Genomic DNA, 19739 nt, shown 5'->3' with positions numbered 1-19739 from the left:
AAGTGGCGGCTCCTCAGCGCGGCAATCGCTCCGCCGGGTGTAAACTTGGATCCCGTCCATTTTGATTTGAATTTCTGAAGCACAGTGCTTTTCTTAGCCGTCAGATCTCGCATCTAAAGGAATCGCACCGTCAGTTGGTAGGCCTCCCACGGCCACGGCCCGGCCCAGTTCGGACAGGGAACGATTTAAAAGGCGGACTTGACCCTCGGTTAAACACACCGCTTTTGATCTCCCTTCCGTCTACGTCGGTCGCCAAGAGAGTCATCGTCATCGTCGTGGTCTTCTCTCCGCCTCCCCACCTGAAACCTGACGGTGCCTACCCGAACCCTGGCGAGGTCGGCGGTTGGTTCCTTCTCGCTGCCGAACGTTAAACAATCTGAGTTCCCGTCGTCATGGATCTTCCCGGCCTTGTCGTCGTTCTCCGTTCCGCGCTTAGCCACACTTGCGAGGAGCGCAAGGCCGCCGAGGAGAGCCTCAACCAGGTTAACTCCGGGCCCTTCTGTTCATTTTAATCAATCGATCTTGTGGGGATTCGGGTTTTCATCGGTTTTTACTGTTCTTGGCGGGCTGGATTACTATGAGATCGTAGGCATTTTCACTTTTTCGTATTTGCTTCGTATCGGCTTACTCTGCGGACGCTTCGTTCCAAGAAGTATAGCGTTATCTTATCGTTTAGTTTGATTCATACTGAAGTTGAGATTCTTATCAACCTTCTGGCCTCTGTTCTCGGTTCTTAGATCCAAAATGCTCTCGAACCATATGGTTTCCTGATTTCGATTGACTTCTTGATTGGTTGTTGATAATCAGAGAGACGATGCTTTGTTTCTTCTTGGTTCTTGGAGCCAAAAGTTTCTCGAAACATATGGATTCCTTAGTCCTATAGACTTCTTAATTGGTTACTGATAATAAGAGAGATTCTGCTTTGCTTCTTCTTCTTTTTTTTTTATTGTGGTTAAGATTTTCTAGTGTGCTGCACAACATATCCTTTGTGGGCTGCATGCCCACTGTAATGTGTAGATCGTAATCTGACTGTTGATATTGCCATCAGTCTAGCTCAATGGTGGAAGAAGATCATGTGGTCATTCTAAATCTTTGAGATGTAAACCTTTCTTCTTGTTGTTGTCATTAGTAATCTTAGTCTGCTAAACTGGAGAGGAAAACAATCTTTTCTTTGTTAATTTTCTCTAACACCATGATTTTTTCTTCTTCTGAGTTGTATGTATGTAATCAAAACAATTGGAGGAGTTTATAAGTGAAAAAAGAGAAAACTCTTAACCTACTTTCTTCATTATATTCTCCAATCTTTCTTTACCCATATCCTACCTGTGGTATAAATGCATCAACTTGTGACAGCAATAACTGCTATTATGAAGTACTGTGTGAGTGTGTGCTTCCCTTTTTTATTGATTCTTTGTTATTATATGATTCTTTATATTGCTCAATGTCATTGATTTCTGTCCACTATGGCTTTGTATGGTACTGGTCCACTCACAACCTGATCAACCGGGACCATATTGCCGATCAACAGTCTTAGATTGATTGTTAGAGGGATTGAAGTGCTTAAATTCTTTAAGAGCTTTTCAGACTTTTTCTAGATAATTTGTATGATTCAAAGTATCATCCTCCTTATATTTTGCCACGTTTCATATAATATCCTTTTTGTAGCAACTGAAATTTGGACTTGTCACAACAAACTTTCTTTTGAAGATACACAATTTCTTTTAGACTTTGCAATATCTTTTTTGCACTCTGTTAATGTAATTGATCATTAATGATCATGTAGTATTTCCAAAATAGTGTCTTATTCTTTTTCCAAAGTCCTAAATTCCTTTATTTTCTATTCAAATTTTTAACTAAAATATTATTTCTCTCAGGTTAAGTTTCTACATTTTTAATGATTCTTATCTCCTTATAAATACATTACCATTATTCTGTCGAATAAAATTTCTCAGTATAGCCTTACAACTGTTTGATAAATGCTATCAATCCTTGTATAACAAAATTTTGTTTTACATAATTTTGTCCACTTCTATACATGTACCCATTCAGATTTTCCATGTTCTTGCACTTACCTATGTGGCCCTTTGAATTTCCTGTGGAATGTTTTTTCTTTATAACATTTCCTTGAATTGTTTGATGTAAATCTTTTGAAATATTCCTGTTGACCTGGTTAAGCAGTCCTCTCTGAGTATAAACATTTGAAAAGATCAATAGAATATTCGTGTTTATGAATGCATGTGATGTTTGGAAATTTATGAATAGTTATTGGAAGCTTTTACCATCATACGGGGCTAGACTTATGTTCGCAAGAATCCAATTCATCATTTAGGTCAATTTTTCATTCATGTAGTTTTCTGCATGCCCATAAGCATCAATTTGTAGTAGCAGAGATGTAAATTTTTCTGATGCCTTGTAAAAGATGATTTTCTCTTTTTACTCCTTGATAAAAATAATGGTTCAAGAAAGGCTTATACTTTGGTCTTAGTTTTTGTTTATCTCACAAAACTTGAAAATTTTGTTTTCCATCTTAACCTGTCAGACTGTATTTTGCTAGAATATATTTTAGCTTATCCTAGGATTTCTTCATATTCATAATTTTTCCTCTCTGTTTGTAATGAATTGCATTTTTGACCTGCTGGTTCGAAAGTAAAAATTTCAACAGTGGAAATCACAAGTTAGGCTAACTGTTTTTCTGATGAATGAATTTTTACTCTTGCCATGGTCTTGATTTGTTTGTTTCTTTGTATCAACAACGTATGCACTTAGTTAATTATTTTTTCTTGCACTTATACCTCTTTGATATAGATATTGGTATATTTAGTGCATGCAAATCCTAATAATTACTTTTGTTGTTATCAAAAAGATGAGTCATGTAAATGTATCTGATATGACTATTGAGATCATTTGACTTTTTATTGCATGTCGACAATTTACATTTTCCTAGCAATTTACAATTTACATTTTCCTTGCATGTTGCCAATAATCTGATGTTCACTTGTGATAGTTGTGCATCTAACTCATCCATCCAGTTGTGAACCAATATCCTTGATGTTGCAAAATGAAGCATAAATTAGCAGGGGAAAATATAAATTAAATGACTTAATTACATGCTTTTGTCTTTCTCCTCTATTGCAAGCATCTTTTATTATCTGGCAATTTATCGTTAGTCCTTGTAGTGACTTAGATATAGTACTAGAGGAAGCACCATACAAGATAGTGATTCTGCTTATCGTTGCATGTACATCTTTTTTGTTTGCTGTAACAAATGCAAATATTATTTTCAACAGTTACAATATACACCACAGCATTTGGTGAGGATACTGCAGATCATAATAGATGGTAGTTGTGATATGGCTGTACGACAAGTGGCCAGCATTCATTTCAAAAACGTTGTGGCTAAACACTGGTCACCTCATGAGCCTGGTATGAATGAGGAATTCCAGGTTTAAATTTTTAGAACTGACTTTGTGCTGAATTACAATTTTGTTGATGTTTCCAGGGGAGCCCTGGAAATTACCGGAGAGTGATAAGAGAATGGTCCGTGATAATATCATTGAATTTATTGCTCAAGTTCCTTCATTGTTGAGGTATATCATTTGTTGATTCTTTTGTGCTTTTGGAGCTTGAGAAACTCTTGCTAACTTCTTCTATGGGAAATTTAAAACTTTTTCAAAGGGCAATTTCGTATTTACCCCTCCATAAATTATGGGCTTATTATTTCTCTTGCAAAGTTAAATATTTCATTGTAGCTTTTAAGGTCAATTGTCGAACTTTATATTCCAAAATATTTTACTGACACCCTTGAGCAAGCACATCATTATTTTCTAATTGTTCAAGGGTTATATGAAAATTTCAACTTGGTAGGGTGGATATGATTTGATGATACTAAAGGGGTATGTATACAATATTCCATCTTGCAAACATTCAAGTTTTTTCTTTTATTTTATATCGAATGTACTTTCTTCATATATTTCATGCATAAGTGTAGTACTCATCTCATGTTTCTGTTCTGGATAAATGTTTTTATATCCCTCAGACAGTCCATTGCGTTTATTGACATCATCATCAATGTTTTAGTTGCCATGTCTTTTATTTTTCTTAATATATGTATTTTTTTGACCTTTTAGCCTCTCATCGAATCTTTCCATTTCTATTGTAGGAATGCTTGTAATTTTATTCTATTTCTAATAATTTTTAAAATTTCACGTCCCTCTCTGGTCTGTTTTGCTTCTTTCTAGATCTTCGACAGAGATTTGTTTCATTCATCTACAGTACCTCAATAAAGAAAAGGTCTCTGCATTAACTAGGTTATAAAAAGGCCCAAGCATGGGTTGCCTTGCAGGCTTGCATCATTAATTTTCAAGTATTATTTTTCAATTTATGAGTCCTAAATTATCTACAAATGTGGACCATATTAGTCTCAACTAGACCACTTTGCTATACATTCATTCTTGGAATAAACAAGCATATTGTCATATTGATGCTTTCAACATCTTCATCTCCATCTTCTGTGCCTTTTGTTGATAATATTTCTTAAGACTTTTTTCCACTGAATCTTAGTATGTAAAACATTTCTAATTTATAAGTAATGTATGAAGTTTGTTTTAACATATTTGTTTGCTTCATAGAGCACAACTTGGAGAATCTATAAAAATTATGGTCCAAGATGATTACCCAGAACACTGGCCAAGTCTTCTCCACTGGATAAAATGCAACTTACAATTGCAAGATCAGCAAGTTTTTGCAGCTTTATATGTACTGAAGGTTTTGTCTGGGAAATATGAGTAAGTACAATTGCCGACCAACAAATGGTACTTCTCATTTAGTAGTTCAATGTAAAAAATGTAAAATCAAACTTTGTGGATTATAATTTTAATATTTGTCAATGTTTGGTCAAATTGAGTCCTGACTTTGGGGAGGGTCTTGAGTACTGAACTTCAAGGATTGCTGTTTCATTAAAGCACCACATGTGGCTGACAGTTTCCATGTTACATGCTGTTGGCATAGTTTGACATTCCATCACAGTGTCAGATGTCACCTCTAAATAAAAAGGGCTAGGAGCGAAGTAGAGAAAGGTGAAGGAAAATAATAAGTTATGGTGAAAGGAAAATAATTACCTACACCCAGTTATAAGGTTCTGAATATCGTATCGTACCAGTATACCGATTAGCTAAACCGTACCGAGCTATAGGGAGCATATTGACACATGGTGCATTAAGGTGTACCGATATACCGTCTGTACCAATCCTTTATCAGACTGGTTCATACTGCTCATGCCGAGCTATTGCAAACCATGCCCAGTTGTACTACTTTCTGCTTAAAATCTTGCTGATCAACCTACATCTGTCTGGATAAGCTAACTTCAACCGGTTATATGTTATATTGTTTCTTATGTTTATTGCTGAACCTAATGAATTCCTATATTATGAGAATATAAATGTATGAGGCAGTAAAGTGATATGCAATATTTGTTGTTTAATCTTCACGCTTTCAATTGATCTAATTGGTTCCACCCAAATATCATAAATAAGTAAAGGTGTCTGAATCCTCATATGAGTGACCATTTGAGGCTATATCATCAACTTTGGTATGGAACAATGAATATAAACCTTGACTGTGCCTGCCGACACAGTCTAGTTTTACTGGTTTGATTGTCGACCAATACATGAATTAGACAATATTGCTTGCTCATTCAAGTCCAAAACCAGGCTTACCACCTGATAAGCTCATTAACATTGACTGGGCTTTAAGCCTGATATTTGTACCACCTGTCGACACAGTCTAGTTTTACACAGTCTTCTTCTTCTTCTTCTTCTTCTTCCTTTTCCTCTTCTTTTGCTGCTCAATTTCTCTGCCTTACCATGTTGCTGGCTTCTTTCTTGTACCATCATCGCTCCTCCTCTATGCATGCTCATGTTGTGCACCCCTCCATCTGATGGTACCTCTTGTCCTCTTTTGCCTCTTCGCTCTCTCCCTTTATTGGTCCTACTGGTATTAATTTGTATAGACACTTGTATATTGTCCAATATCAGTGTTGTACCAGTCTGATCATCGATCAGTATTAGTACCTGACCAAGATTTTAATCCATGGACTATAGTATCTGGTAGATAGCTGATGTCAGATAGTCCAAGATTTGAATAGAGAACAAATTAGTGATTTACTGCATGTTTATTTCCTAGAGGTTAAAGATGTTTGTCATCTTCCTGGATTAGAATTGATGAATGAGTGGATTGTACTAGAAATAGTAAATTCTCACTAGAGATGTCATATTTATGACAGATCACATATATAGATCAATCGCCTATTCAGACTAGGTGTCAGTAACACTTCAGAGAAGGTGTTGTGGCTTGCTTTGTTCTGGAGCATTTAAGAAAATTTCTCAACGAAAGAAAGCTACTTTCATGTGTAGGTGGGCACCTGGCCTGTTGTTTATCTATCCTTCTTTGTTATTCTTTTAGTCTTCTATCTGCTTTCCCAGTTGTCTTTTTTCTGCAGTTAGAACTGTTAGAGCTAGCCCCAGGAAATTTACCAAAGGATAATTTTGGCAACCCAACAAAGACAATAAAGCGAAAAGAATAAAAGCGACAAGAACACCAGATTTACGTGGTTCGGTCAATTGACTTTGACCTACATTCATGGACGAAAGAGGAGCAAATCACTACTATAAAAGGGACAATTACAAATGCCTTAGGAAGATGTTCCTAGGCCATAAAACACCCGAAAATACTGAACAAGAAAAAACCCAAAGTATAAGCCCAAACTATTTAATTGAGTGTGGACTTAAACCCAAAGCAAACACTTAGGTTTTTCTTGTGGTACCACTTGTGGTGCTTCTGACTTTAAAGCCCAGACCCTTATTTATAGTTCCAATAGGAGATAACAAGCCTGATTTTCCCGATGTGGGACTATGGGACTTGTCAAACTAACAAGAACAGATCAACAACAGATGTGAATTTATGATCATGTTCTGTTATCTGGTGTTTCAGTAATATCTCAAAGAGCAACATGGTTTGTTTTGCTGAAATTGAAGATGCCACTGTTATGACAAAAGGTGACACATTTTGGCTAATGTTAAATCATGAAGATATATATTAATTAAACTCCACTCTCTGTGCCTGACTGCATTCTGTGGGACTATTTTGCTTTGCTTGATCCTTGCTGCTGTTTGTACAATTTTGTGAATCCTAAATGAAAGTTTAAGGGCATGATGTTTTTGGAGCTTTCAACAAATTCTATCATGTTTCCGAAAAATTATTATTATATTATTGTGGATGATTCAATTGGAATGGTTTACTGCCAAAGAATGCTAATTTATCACAGATGTTGTTTCACTTGTTTAGATTGCACATAAATTGACTGATTTTATTGGTTTCTTTTTTGTTTCAAGGTTCAAGTCTAACAATGAGCAAACACCTTTTTATCTCATTGTTGAGGAAACATTTCCTCTTCTTTTGAACATATTCAACAAACTTGTTCGGATTGTTAACCCCTCAATTGAAGTGGCTGTTCTTATCAAGTTTATATGCAAAATATTCTGGTCATCCATAAATGTAAGTTCATGAAGTAAATTTAGTTTCTTTCTTAGTTCTGTTAGTATTTGTGTTTTGTTTTATTGTTTACTTGAAATGCCTTTTCAGTTAGACATCCCACACCAGCTACTTAACCCCAAATTGTTTAGTCCATGGATGGCCTTATTTTTGAATTTATTGGAAAGACCTGTTCCTTTGGAAGGTCAACCATCTGATCCTCATCTCAGGCAATCTTGGGATTGGTGGAAAGTCAAGAAGTGGACAATTCACATCTTAAATCGTTTGTCTACTAAGTGAGATATTTGATTGTTGAATTTTGAAGCATGAATATTGTATCATTTTCTTATTGAATTCTGAATAATTGCTAAAAGGTTTGGGGAACTGAAGCTTCAGAAGTCAGAGAGAAAAATGTCTGCTCAATGGTTTCAAAAGAGTTATGCTGTCAAAATTTTGGGACGCTACCTGCATTTGCTTAATGGTATTCGTACAGGCAGTTATCTGCCTGATAGAGTTATAAACCTTATATTTCAATTTCTTTACTTCAGGTATGTCTTGCTTCGATCTCCTGGTTGCTTGTTTTGTTAATTCCAGATGATTACCTGGTTGAACTGGCTATCTTATATTCTCCATTATAATCTTTTTGATGCCATGTCATCTATTGAGTGAAATTCCTAGATTAAACTGTTTGTGCCCCCTTGAACTAAGGTCCACAACTATATATATTTAGGTGATTAGGTCCACAACTGTATTCAGATATCAAGAATTGTCCTTGCTCATTTTGAATGTCCTACTGCTCATTGAAAAGATAGCTTGATTTATCAAATAGGTGACTTGTAGAATTTTTTATTACAATGAAAAAGGGACATGCACATTTTTTATCTTTACTTACATAAATGGAATGACTCGGTAACTGTATGTGTTATCTTTTTGTCTTCAGTGCTGTGTCTTCAAGATAACTATGTAAATCATGTAAATCAGTGCTGCTGTTTCTCTGTGGTTGCCTATATGCCGCATTTGCTGCAGATTGCTATTTGTGTAACCCTTCATTTTGTGCTTCGTGGTTGTGTATTTTTGTTAGTGAGGGGGATCATGTTTCCCTTTGATACCAGAACTTTAGTTATTTCACTTACAAAGTTACAGTACATACTTTGCACTGCATTTGAAGTTGGTTTTACTGTCAGATTTTGGATCCACATTGATTTCTTTTGTTTGTCTATTGCTTTTTCAAGTGTGTGATTGTCATCTTAGTTTTGTGGTTCAAAATGGTTTACTTAAATAATACAAACTAGCTAAATTTTATTAATGCTCTGCAGTATTTCAGAGTACAATACTTATCACTTGCTGCAACGACAGCTTGACATTGTTCTTTTTGAGTTAATCTTTCCTCTAATGTGTTTCAATGAGAATGATCAAAAGTTATGGATTGAAGATCCACATGAGTTTGTCAGGAAGGGCTATGGTGAGCTTTAGACTCTCTTGTTCTTCAGTGAATACGGCATTCTACGAGATTTAGTCTCTGAATAGTATTCTGGATTTAATATAGACTCGTATGAACTATCATGAATTTTTTTCTTTCCAGATTATATTGAAGATCTATACAGTCCTCGAATAGCAGCCGTGAATTTTTTGATCGAATTAGTGAGCGAGGATGAGAAAACAAACCTACAAAAGTTTATTCGTTTTATTGCGGAGATATTTAGGAGGTATCTCAATACTTCACCCTTTAAATTCTGTTATACATGTTCTCTCCATGGACCTTCTTGAAGGAAGATAACTTTTAACATGTTATATATGATTACTTGTACCAGATATAATGAGGCACCTATTGAATATAAACAATATGGTCAGAAAGATGGTGCTCTTTTGGCTATAGGAGCATTATGTAATAAACTTAAGCAATCTGAGCCTTATAAGTCAGAGATAGAGCTCATGTTAGTTCAACATGTTTTTCCAGAGTTTGCAAGTCCCGCAGGTCACCTTCGAGCAAAGGTTACTACACTTGTTTTCCTATCAACTTATTATTTGCGCTTAATGTTGCATTATGTTCTTGTCTTTTGTTTTTGAACATCCAAGCACTACTACTTTCCTCCCAAAGAATTAAAGTTTAACTCGTTATACAGATCAAATTTATCAGGGGCTTTGTTTGTTTGCTGCTTTCATTCTCATGACATGCAAATGATTGGGGGACTGGATATTTCAAGATCAGAAAACAACTAACTTTTTTTAAAATTATTTTTGCAACTTTCAAGTACTTGAAAGGCGGAAACTGTTATCAAGCTCTTGAACTTCTATACATATGGGTGATAGGTTGTCAAGAAATTGACTCCCAGGGGATGGTTCCTGGTTTAAACTTAAAATTATTCTTCTGACAACCTCCTAGAGTTGATCTGTTTATCTTTTACCCGATATTTCTGATTTTATCTATCACATATTCAGATTTACCATACTAAATGTGTATTGAGGCATAATTTTTTTTAAAGACATAGCTCTTGAAATATTAGCTTCCTTTTGAAAATACTTGCTTGTGTATAACTATCAGGTGGATAGAATGATCAATTTTCATATTAGCTCAAGGCTTATCTTAGATATTTGTTCATAATCATAATGTTCATTGCATATGACTGCTGTATTTAAAAGCTTTATTTCAGGCAAATTTTGCTAAGGGTGTTTCTATAGGGGGTTATGCAGTATAGCATTATTGAACAGAATGATAGAACAACTTATTGGATAAACCTTTTGGTAATAACCTTAAGCCTGAGTTGATATCTTCCAGCTTGCTTTCAGATTATTGGCCTGATTTCTGCCCTGTAGTGTCTGATAAAATTAAAGACAGTGGATCTGTATTCTTTATTTTTTTTGGGTGAGAAGAGTAGCATCTTACTGATTTGATGAATCAAGGATTACTGAAACATCTCCACAGGGTGACAAGTAACAAACAGAAAAGAAATTTAATTTAAAATATCAGCTTTCCTAGTAAATGAAAAAGGTACCAAAAATTTTCTCCTCTGGTATAAAGCACATGTTGCTTGAGTTAGCAAGTCTCAAGAAATTTAATTTAAGACATCAGATCCAGGTTAAAAAGACTAATCATGTCAGAAATTATGTATTGGTATTTATTGGTTTGATTGTGAATTGGTACAGGAGCCACTAGTTTTTGCTCCATCAGGTTCCATGCCAGGCTTATTGCTAGGTATGGTCAACTTACCGAGATATATATATATATATATATATATATATATATATATATATATATATATATATATATATATATATATATATATATATATATATATATACATATACATATGCATGCATACATACATACATATGCATGCATGTATATATATACATCTACATGTACATGTACATAAATATAGAAGACAAGGTCTGCCATACCGAAGTGTACCGCCCATACCGGTCCGATAGGTTACCGGTACGCGGACCGCCCGGGTGTATTGCTCGGTACTGCCCTAACTTACAGTATGAAAAAAGTATAAAATTATTCGGTACACCAGGGTGTATTGCTCGGTATGCCCTGATGTACCGCCCGGTACACCGGTACCATACCGTACCAAACTCGGGTCGAAATGCCGGTACGGTATGGTACGGTGAACCTTGATAGAAGACACCCTAAATTGTCACTCTAGTTCTTGCCAATGTTACTTTAAAGGTTGTGTAAATGTTGTTACCCATATCATGTTTCATGATTAAGTTGCTATCACTCAGATTGCTTTGACATCATAATCTTGAGTAGACCTTATTGCCTGAAAGGTGCATGATACACCATAATTTGGTACTTATTGAATCAATCTAATGGATTTTACTTGGGTAATCTTGATTTTGTAATGTCTGAAAGACTTTCAGAATAGTATGGAACAGAAAAGAAAAGAAACAGAAAGCCAATAGATATGATGAGAGGAAGGTCAGCAAGATGTAAGCTAATGAAATGATCTGCAATTATGTGCAGTTTTATTTTTAACTCCCCTTTGCAACCTGCCTCTTTTTTCCTTTTAATAGGCTCTAAGAGTTGTTCTAATTGGGACCCTATGATAAAGTGAACTCAGGGGTCAAAAATTTTTTTAATATGGGGTAGTTCAAGCCTCAGTAAATTTTTTACAGAAGGCATTTTTTCCAAACTTGAGTCTTGTTTGCTGTATACTGCTAGAGAGTTAAGACACTGTACAGATCCAAAAATTACACCAAGAATGATGAATATGATGAAAGCCAACTGATGATAGGAAAGCATTTCTAAGGTTCATATAAACTAAATTAAGTCAATCCTTCGAGTATTGGCTCAATTGTGGCCTAACTTTAATATTCCTTTACCTTAAACCAGTAGTAATTCACTAATTCTAAACTACGTAATTCCTTAGTATGCCAGGTAAATTCTTTTAGCTTTACATGGTTGTGTGTTTTGTATTGATCTAACTTTCTCCTAGGTAATTAGGGACCACTGAGTTGTGATGACTTTAAGTTATCATGATGATCAAGTTGAAAAAGGTGGAAAGAATAATAAAAACATCGGAGAAGATGTTATATGTATTTATTAAAAAAAGTCCTATTAGCTTTGCATTGCACATAAAGTTAAGCAATAGTGCTAGATGGAAGGAGCTTTATGATGCGTTTACTTGAACTCTTGAAGTACCCTATAACTAGGACCTGGATGTTTAGATTTACTTAATGTGATCTGTATTAGTTTTAACTTTTAACCCTTTTCAACGAGGAGAAAGCACTGATACTGTAATTCTAAATTTGAGTTCTTGATGTAATATATTGTAATTCAAGTTGTCAGTCACGTATCAATCAGCAACCTATAATTATGTCCAATTCTGAAATCTTACTCTAATAAGCTCAAATGTCAGCTGGGCTGATAAGACCCCTAGGGCTTCATCTTGGAAAAAGGGGGGGAGAGAGAGATAGGATCGCTTCGAGGGGATCGGCCTTCTTGATCACTTCGAGGGGATTGGCCTCCTTGTTAGCCAAAGGCTAAAATATGAATTCATTATCTGAGAGAGAAACTAGCCAAAGATATTACACCTATATTTATAGAGTTCTACTCCTTAGCCCACTGGGACTAGGACTCAAAAAAATAGCAAATCCTGAATAAGACCCCTAGTCGACTCCTACTAAGACTAGAATTCATCCGACTCCTACTAAGACTTGGAAACTCAAAAAGAACTTATTTTTACATCAGTTTAAGACCAGTGATTTCAATAGGCGCTCGGGCGCTCGCCTAGGCGCTCGGGCAAGGCGAGGCGAGGCCCGAGCGCCTCGCTTCAACGAGGCGCCGCCTAGGCGCTCGCCCGAGCCCAGGCGCCGGGCGCTTCGGGCGAGCGCCCGGGTTAAACCAGGCGACCGAACCAGTGTTTTACGTCTGGTTCGGTCTCCGGTGCTTTAGTTGGTTCAATCGAACCAACTAAATCACCGATAGGCTCCCTCTCACGATTTCTCCGACTTCCCCAACCTTAACACTCACGATTTTGCTGTCGAGATTTCTTCTCCGTTGTCGTTGCTCTCTGCTGCCATTGCCACTGTTGCTACTCGCCACTGCCACAATCGTTGCTTATCGTTGTTGTTGCCGCTTGTCGCTCGCAGCTCCCGCTCCCACTTCCACACCCGCTACCGCTCGTAGCTCCCGCTCACGCTATCGCTCGCCGCTCTCGCTGTCGTTGCCTTAGCAGCCTCGGTCTTCTCACACTCTTCTCACTATACTGTTAACAGTATATTAACAATTAACTGTATACTAATAATAGTATTTTTATTTATTAGATTAATAATATATTAATTTGATTTTAATATTATTAATTTTTATTTATTTAAAATTATTGTTAGGTTTCAAAATAAATGGCAAGTGTACAGAGCAACTCAATAGATTTAATGTAAAATTTTATTATTTTAATTTTTGAGATTTTTTATTAATATGACATTGTGATTTTGTATTCGATTTTCTTAATTTAATAGCATATTTTTTATTTAAATAATTATATTAATTATATTATATATTTTTATATTTTAGCGCCTCGTTTTGCTCGGGTGAGCGCTTGGGCGAGCGCCTAGCGCCTCGGGCGTTTTTGGACCTTGGCGCCTTTTGGCGCCTAGTGCTTTTTAAATCACTGTTTAAGACACAAAAAATTTCAAGGGACCCTAACATTTCTCCTCCCTTTTAATCAGCCTTGTCCTCAAGACTGAGCAGCATCAAATTCCGGGAACTTCTCCTTTAGTGCCTTGTAGGACTCCCAAGTGACATCTTTAATTGGTAAGTTGGCCCATTGCACCATCACTTCAATCACAGGATACTTGTGGCGTATCAAAACCCATCGATCAAGTATGGCTTGTGGTTGAATTTGAACCTCACCAGCAGAAGAGATGTTTGGCAAATGGTGTTGCACCACCTCATCTTCACCTAGCTTCTTCTTGAGATAGGAAACATAAAAACTGGGTGTATCTTAGAAGGCAAGTCCAAACAATAAGCAACTGGATCAATGCGTTCCAATACTTTAAAAGGCCCAAAAAATCGAGACAGCTACATAGAAGATCGAACCTTTATAGAGATTTGCTTGTAGGGCTGAAGACGAAGGAAAACCCAATCATCCACTGTAAATTCTCATTTACTTCGGTATTTATCAACTTGCTGCTTCATTCTTGTTTGTGAGGTTGTAAGGTTATCTTTTAGGAGTTGAATAATCTTGTCTCTGTCAAGTAATTCCTTGTCCGCTTAATCAACTTTGGAAGAGCCGGGCATGTATTTTGTAATTGTGGGAGGGGTTCGACCATAAACCGCTTCAAAAGGAGTCATTTTAATAGAAGAGTGATAAGAAGTATTATACCACCATTCTACCCAAGGAAGCCATTTAGTCCATTCCTTCGGTTTATCACTGGTAAAGCATCCGAGATAATTTTCTAGGCATCTGTTTACCATTTCGGTTTGCCCATCTGTTTACAGGGGATACGTTGAACTCATATTCAACTGGGTACCCTACAAACGAAAAAGCTCTATCCAAAAGGTGCTAGTAAAAACTATCTTTGTCACTAACAATAGAATGGGGAACTCCATGCAATTTAACTATGTTCTCGACAAAAATGCGGGCAACACTTGCAGCAGTGTAAGGATGTCGTATAGCATAGAAATGAGCATACTTCGTAAGCCGATCCACAATTACAAAGATGGTAGTTTTCCAAGCAACATCAGGAGTAGGGAGAGGCTGAAGCAAACCTGGGGTAGCTACTGTCTCACTTTTGTGGCGTTGGCAAACATTATATTCAGCAACAAATTTCTTGATGATTTTTTTCATAGCCTTCCAATAGTAAAGTTGCCGAATACGTTTGTATGTATGAAGAAATCCGAAATGACCAGCAATTGGCGATGAATAGAACTCCATCAAACGTATGACTTGGCAAGAAGAATGTGGTGCTACAACAAATCAGCCTTTATAGTGCAAGTCTATCGAATCCCAACTATAATTAAAAAAAAAAAATCGGGTCTTCTTCTAGCCTTTTAATAATATTCTGGATCTCAGGATTGTTTGACCACTCTTTCCTGATAATTTCCAAAGTCTCACAAGTAGGAGTGGAAATGGCCATTAGTTCAGCTTGTTCTGAAAGGCGTAAGAGTGTATCTGGCTATCAGCAACTAAATTTTCGCTCCCCTTCTTATAAATAATCTCATAATCAAATCTCAGTAGCTTGGTGACCCATTTCTACTGTTCTAAAGAAGAAACCTTTTGCTCAAGGAAGTATTTTAAATTTTTGTGATAGTACGTATTTGAAATCGTCGGCCAATTAAGTAGGGTCTCCACTTAGTGACTGCATGAACCAGTGTCTGCCGTACCGAAGCGTACCGGCCGTACCGGGCGGTACGTACCGGTCCGCCAAGTACTCGGTACGCGGACCGCCTTGTACCGCTACAGTGCTACAGTACTACACTGTAGCACTACTACAGTATCGGTACACCAGGGTGTACCGCTCGGTACGCCCTGGTGTATCGCCCGGTACACCGGTACCGTACCGTACCGAGCCCGGGTCGAAACTCCGGTACGGTACGGTATGGCGGACCTTGGCATGAACAATGGCTAACATCTCTTTGTCATAAACAGATAAACTCAGATGAGAAGAGGAAAGTTCCTTACTAGTATAAGCAATGGGGTGGCCTTCCTGCATCAATACAGCTCCAATACCTGCTCTAGAAGCATCAGACTCAATCACAAATAATTTATTAAAATTGGGTAGAGCAAGCACTGGTGTAGTAGTCATTGCAGTCTTCAAAGAGTTAAAAGCCTGAGTTGCCTCTTCTATCCATCTAAATGCATCTTTCTTCATAAGTGATGTCAAGGGGGCGCTGATCTTGCCATAATTTTTCACAAACTTTTGGTAATAACTCGTGAGCCCCAAGAATCCTCTTAGAGCTTTAATTGATCTCGAAATCGGCCAGTCTTTCATCACCTGGATTTTTTAAGGATCAACTGCAATGCCCTTTTGAGAGATAACATGGCCGAGATACTTGACCTCCGGTTGCACAAAGCTGCAATTTGATTTCTTGACAAAAAGACAATGTTCATGGAGAATAGTAAAAATAACCTATAAATGTAATAAATGACTTTCTAAGGAAGGGCTATATATCAAAATATCATCAAAGAAAACCAGAATAAACTTACGGAGATGAGCCTGAAATATATTATTCATTAAGTTCTGAAAAGTAGATGGTGCATTGGTTAACCCAAAGGCATTACCAGAAATTCATAGTGACCATTATGTGTTTTGAATGTGATTTTCTGAATATCCTCTTCATGTACTCGGATTTGGTGATAGCCCGACCGTAAGTCCAGTTTAGCAAAAGCTTAGGTTCCTCCCAATTCATCCAAGAGCTCATCTACCACTGGAATAAGATATGTCTTTCACTGTAATGTTGTTGAGTGCTCGGTAGTCCACACACATACGCCACGAGCCATCCTTTTTTCTCACTAATAGGACTGGAGAGGAATATAGGCTAATGCTAGCTCTTATGACCCTCGTTTCAAGCATCTCTTTCACAATCTTCTCTATCTCCGTCTTTTGAAAATGTGAATATCGGTAGGGCCGAACGTTGGTTGGTGCTCTCCTAGGTAGTATTGGAATTCGGTGATCATGAGATTGTAGAGGTGGGAGTCCCTATAATTCTGCAAATTCTCTGAGCAAAGATTAGACATCTTCGTTTTGTTTATGTATTGTTGCTCCCTTTTCAACGCTTTGTAGTTGTACTAAAATCCGTGGTGTGTCTTCCGAAGAACCCTCTCTATTTGATGGCTAGTGACAGTTGTGGCCTTACCACAACGCCTTCCCTTTAGGATCACCTGCTTCCCATTAATAAAGAACTTTATGATTAGTTTAGAAAAATTTCAGGAGACTTCTCCTAGGGTTGATAACCATTCAATTCCAAGCATAAATTTGTAGTCTTCTAAAGCTAGTAAGAAGGAATCCACAAGCAATTCTTGGCCCTGCAAAATCAGTTTTATCTTCGAACATTTGCTATCACAAGTTAGAATCCGACTATCAACGACCTTTACTTTGAATTTATCACAGCATTCAATGTGATAGGACAATCGAGCAACAACCTTGTTGTCCATAAAATTGTTAATGCTACCGGTATCAATCAAAACAGTAACAAGCTGATGTTTCAAAGTTCCTTCAACTTTCATAGTTTGTAAGTTAGATTAATCGACCAATGCATGCACAGTATGAGTGATAGGTTCAATATCTTCATCGGTATCCATACCTTCATGATCAGAGTCCACTGCGTTAGCTTCCAGTTCCTCCTCGATTGATTCAATTATCAAAAGCTTCCCTTGTTTGCATCGGTGCTCCTTACTCCACTTTTCATCACAATGCTAGCACAAACCCTTCGTGGATCTTTCTTTGGGTTCTTCTCGGGTTAGTCTTTGGGTGTTAGGGTTTTAGACTGGAATAAATAGGATGGTCGGCTTGCTAATCACTAGTTTATTAACACTTCTGTATCGACAATTCTCTATGTTGATTTTTTCCTCATGCAATCGTGCAAATGAAATCGCTAGTGCAAGGTTAACAAGCCGTAACTTCACACCAGATATCTGGATTACGTCCTTCGATGAATGTACCCATCAATTATCGTTCGGACCGGTCTTTGGCTTGATTTGATAGTTGTTCAAATCAAGGATTTTAATTTCGAATAACACCGTATGTATCTGGTGGTACGTACCGGCCCGCTAGCAGACCGGTACGTGGACCGCTCGCTGCCGGGCGGTACCATCGATTGGGGTTGTTTCCACCCTATTACCAACCTAAATCGATTGGTGATGATCGATTTCAATTGTCGTCGCCCGCTACCGGGTGGTATTGGCCGAGGGAGAAGAAAGAAGAGGGAGAAAAAGAGGGAGAAGAAAAGGGAGAATCTGGAGATTCGACGCCGCTCTCCCTCAACGATCCCGATCCGTCGTCGGACGCCGCAAATGAGATATCACCTCCTCGACGTCGTCGGCGACTTCTCCTCAACTGCACGGGGAGAAGAAGCCTCGGTGACATCGCGGGGAGAAGAAACCGAGCGTCGTCGAGGCGACGTTGCCTTTTTTTACTTATATATACATATATATACATATATATACATATATATACATACATATACATACATATATATACATACATGTATATATATACATGTATATATATATATACATGTATATACATATATATATCGAGTGATACATCAGAATATACCACTCGGTATATTGTACCGAGCTGAGCTCGATACTCCGATACAGTACAAAATTATGAACCTTGGTTTAAATCGGCTTTGATACTCTAGCACCATAGAGGTATGACGAATCTTAGCGAGCTGTTACAGTACTATACTGTAACACTGCTATAGTGCTACAGTAGTATACTATAGCACTGCTACAGTATGAAAAAAATTTAAAATTGTTCGGTACACCCTGATGTACTGCCCGGTACATCAGTACCGTACCATACCGAGCCCGGGTCGAAACACCGGTACGGTACGGTACAACGAACCTTGTTATAAAGCATGCAAAATGACCCGCAGAACATGTTGTGGCACAACAATGATGTTGCATATTGTGATCTGCTAACAATCTGAGTAAATTTAGCATGGTAATCCATTTTTAGATTCAAGAAGTATGTCGGTGTTCATTGTTTTAACCAAGGTCCGCAATATCGTACCGTACCGGAGTTTCGACCTGGGCTCGGTACGGTATACCGAGCGGTACACCCAGGTGTACCTCTACATTGTTGCTACAGTGTTGCTACAATGTCGGAACGGTAACAGATGGTCCGCGTACCGGAAGCCTGTCGGACCGGTACGTACCGCCCATACCGGGCGGTACGGACCGATACTGCAGACCATGGTTTTAACTATCCATATGGATAAACAAACAAAAAACAGCCAGTCAGCTAGGAAAGAGCGGGTTATGTTTTTTTACTTGCATTGCTGCTTTAGGCTAAGCCATGTACATCCAATGAAATCAAAGCATTTAATGTGATTTAACAGTTTATGATTCAGAAGAAAATGCACACATGCAACCTTTTCTTTTCTAATGTTTTCCTAGACCTATTAAACTGACCACAATGCTATTGTGGAAAGAGAACCAGACCCTAGAAAATGTAAAATAGCATTTAGGGAAAAATTTTCCAAAATGGTGAAAAGAGTTATTAGATCCTAATGAAGCTGGAGATGAAGATTAACTTAGGAGTGAGGACATATGCAGGGTTATGGGAAAATAGATATGCCTTTTTCTCACTATAAAAGTGGGGTACATGTTCGAGTTTACTGTATCTGTTGATAAATTAGGTGGCTGGCAGGGAAAACTGATGGCTATGCAGGTATGTACCAGTCTGCCAGTTGACTGGTATGTGTACAAGCCCATTTTGGACTATACACTATTAGGGAGTGTATCGAATGGTATGCCTCTTCTATTACCCAATAAAGTCAAAACTTGACCATTTTGACAATCTGATTTTGACCATACAAGTTCTCTCTAGGGTGAAAAAAGGTCCCAATGGTCAAATTGTCAGATTGATCATTGGGTCCTGTTTTGTTCCTTTAAATCCTCCTCCCACTCTCTTTCACCGACTCATGCTCTCATTCTCACTCAAACTCACTCTCATTCAATTTTTCATCTTTATAACCTAGAATTTGTATTCATTTATAGCTTATATAAACTTTATTATTATTTAAATATAATTTA

At 37.4% G+C, this 19739-nt stretch overlaps 1 protein-coding gene across 2 annotated transcripts in view; it reads left to right on the top strand.

Moving 5' to 3' along the window:
• The first annotated feature begins 240 nt into the window (after nt 1-240).
• Nucleotides 241-19739, top strand: part of LOC135615519 (importin beta-like SAD2) — a 42122-nt gene continuing 22623 nt past the window's right edge. Inside the window, exons 1-10 of one of the 2 annotated variants that reach the window (XM_065114141.1) lie at nt 241-482; nt 3288-3423; nt 3500-3587; nt 4629-4784; nt 7389-7551; nt 7639-7823; nt 7902-8075; nt 8844-8989; nt 9110-9233; nt 9339-9519. In XM_065114141.1, the coding sequence (XP_064970213.1) occupies nt 393-482; nt 3288-3423; nt 3500-3587; nt 4629-4784; nt 7389-7551; nt 7639-7823; nt 7902-8075; nt 8844-8989; nt 9110-9233; nt 9339-9519 (1443 nt within the window). In that variant the 5' untranslated portion in view covers nt 241-392. Of the gene's footprint in view, nt 483-3287; nt 3444-3499; nt 3588-4628; nt 4785-7388; nt 7552-7638; nt 7824-7901; nt 8076-8843; nt 8990-9109; nt 9234-9338; nt 9520-19739 lie in introns of both variants that reach the window. The other variant, XM_065114142.1, reaches the window with a different exon arrangement.

This window comes from Musa acuminata, chromosome BXJ2-6 (assembly GCF_036884655.1).
Source record: "Musa acuminata AAA Group cultivar baxijiao chromosome BXJ2-6, Cavendish_Baxijiao_AAA, whole genome shotgun sequence".
Classification (NCBI taxonomy): Eukaryota; Viridiplantae; Streptophyta; class Magnoliopsida; order Zingiberales; family Musaceae; genus Musa; species Musa acuminata.
The sequence above is the reverse complement of the archived record's forward strand: the minus strand, read 5'-3'. Positions and strand labels throughout refer to the sequence as shown.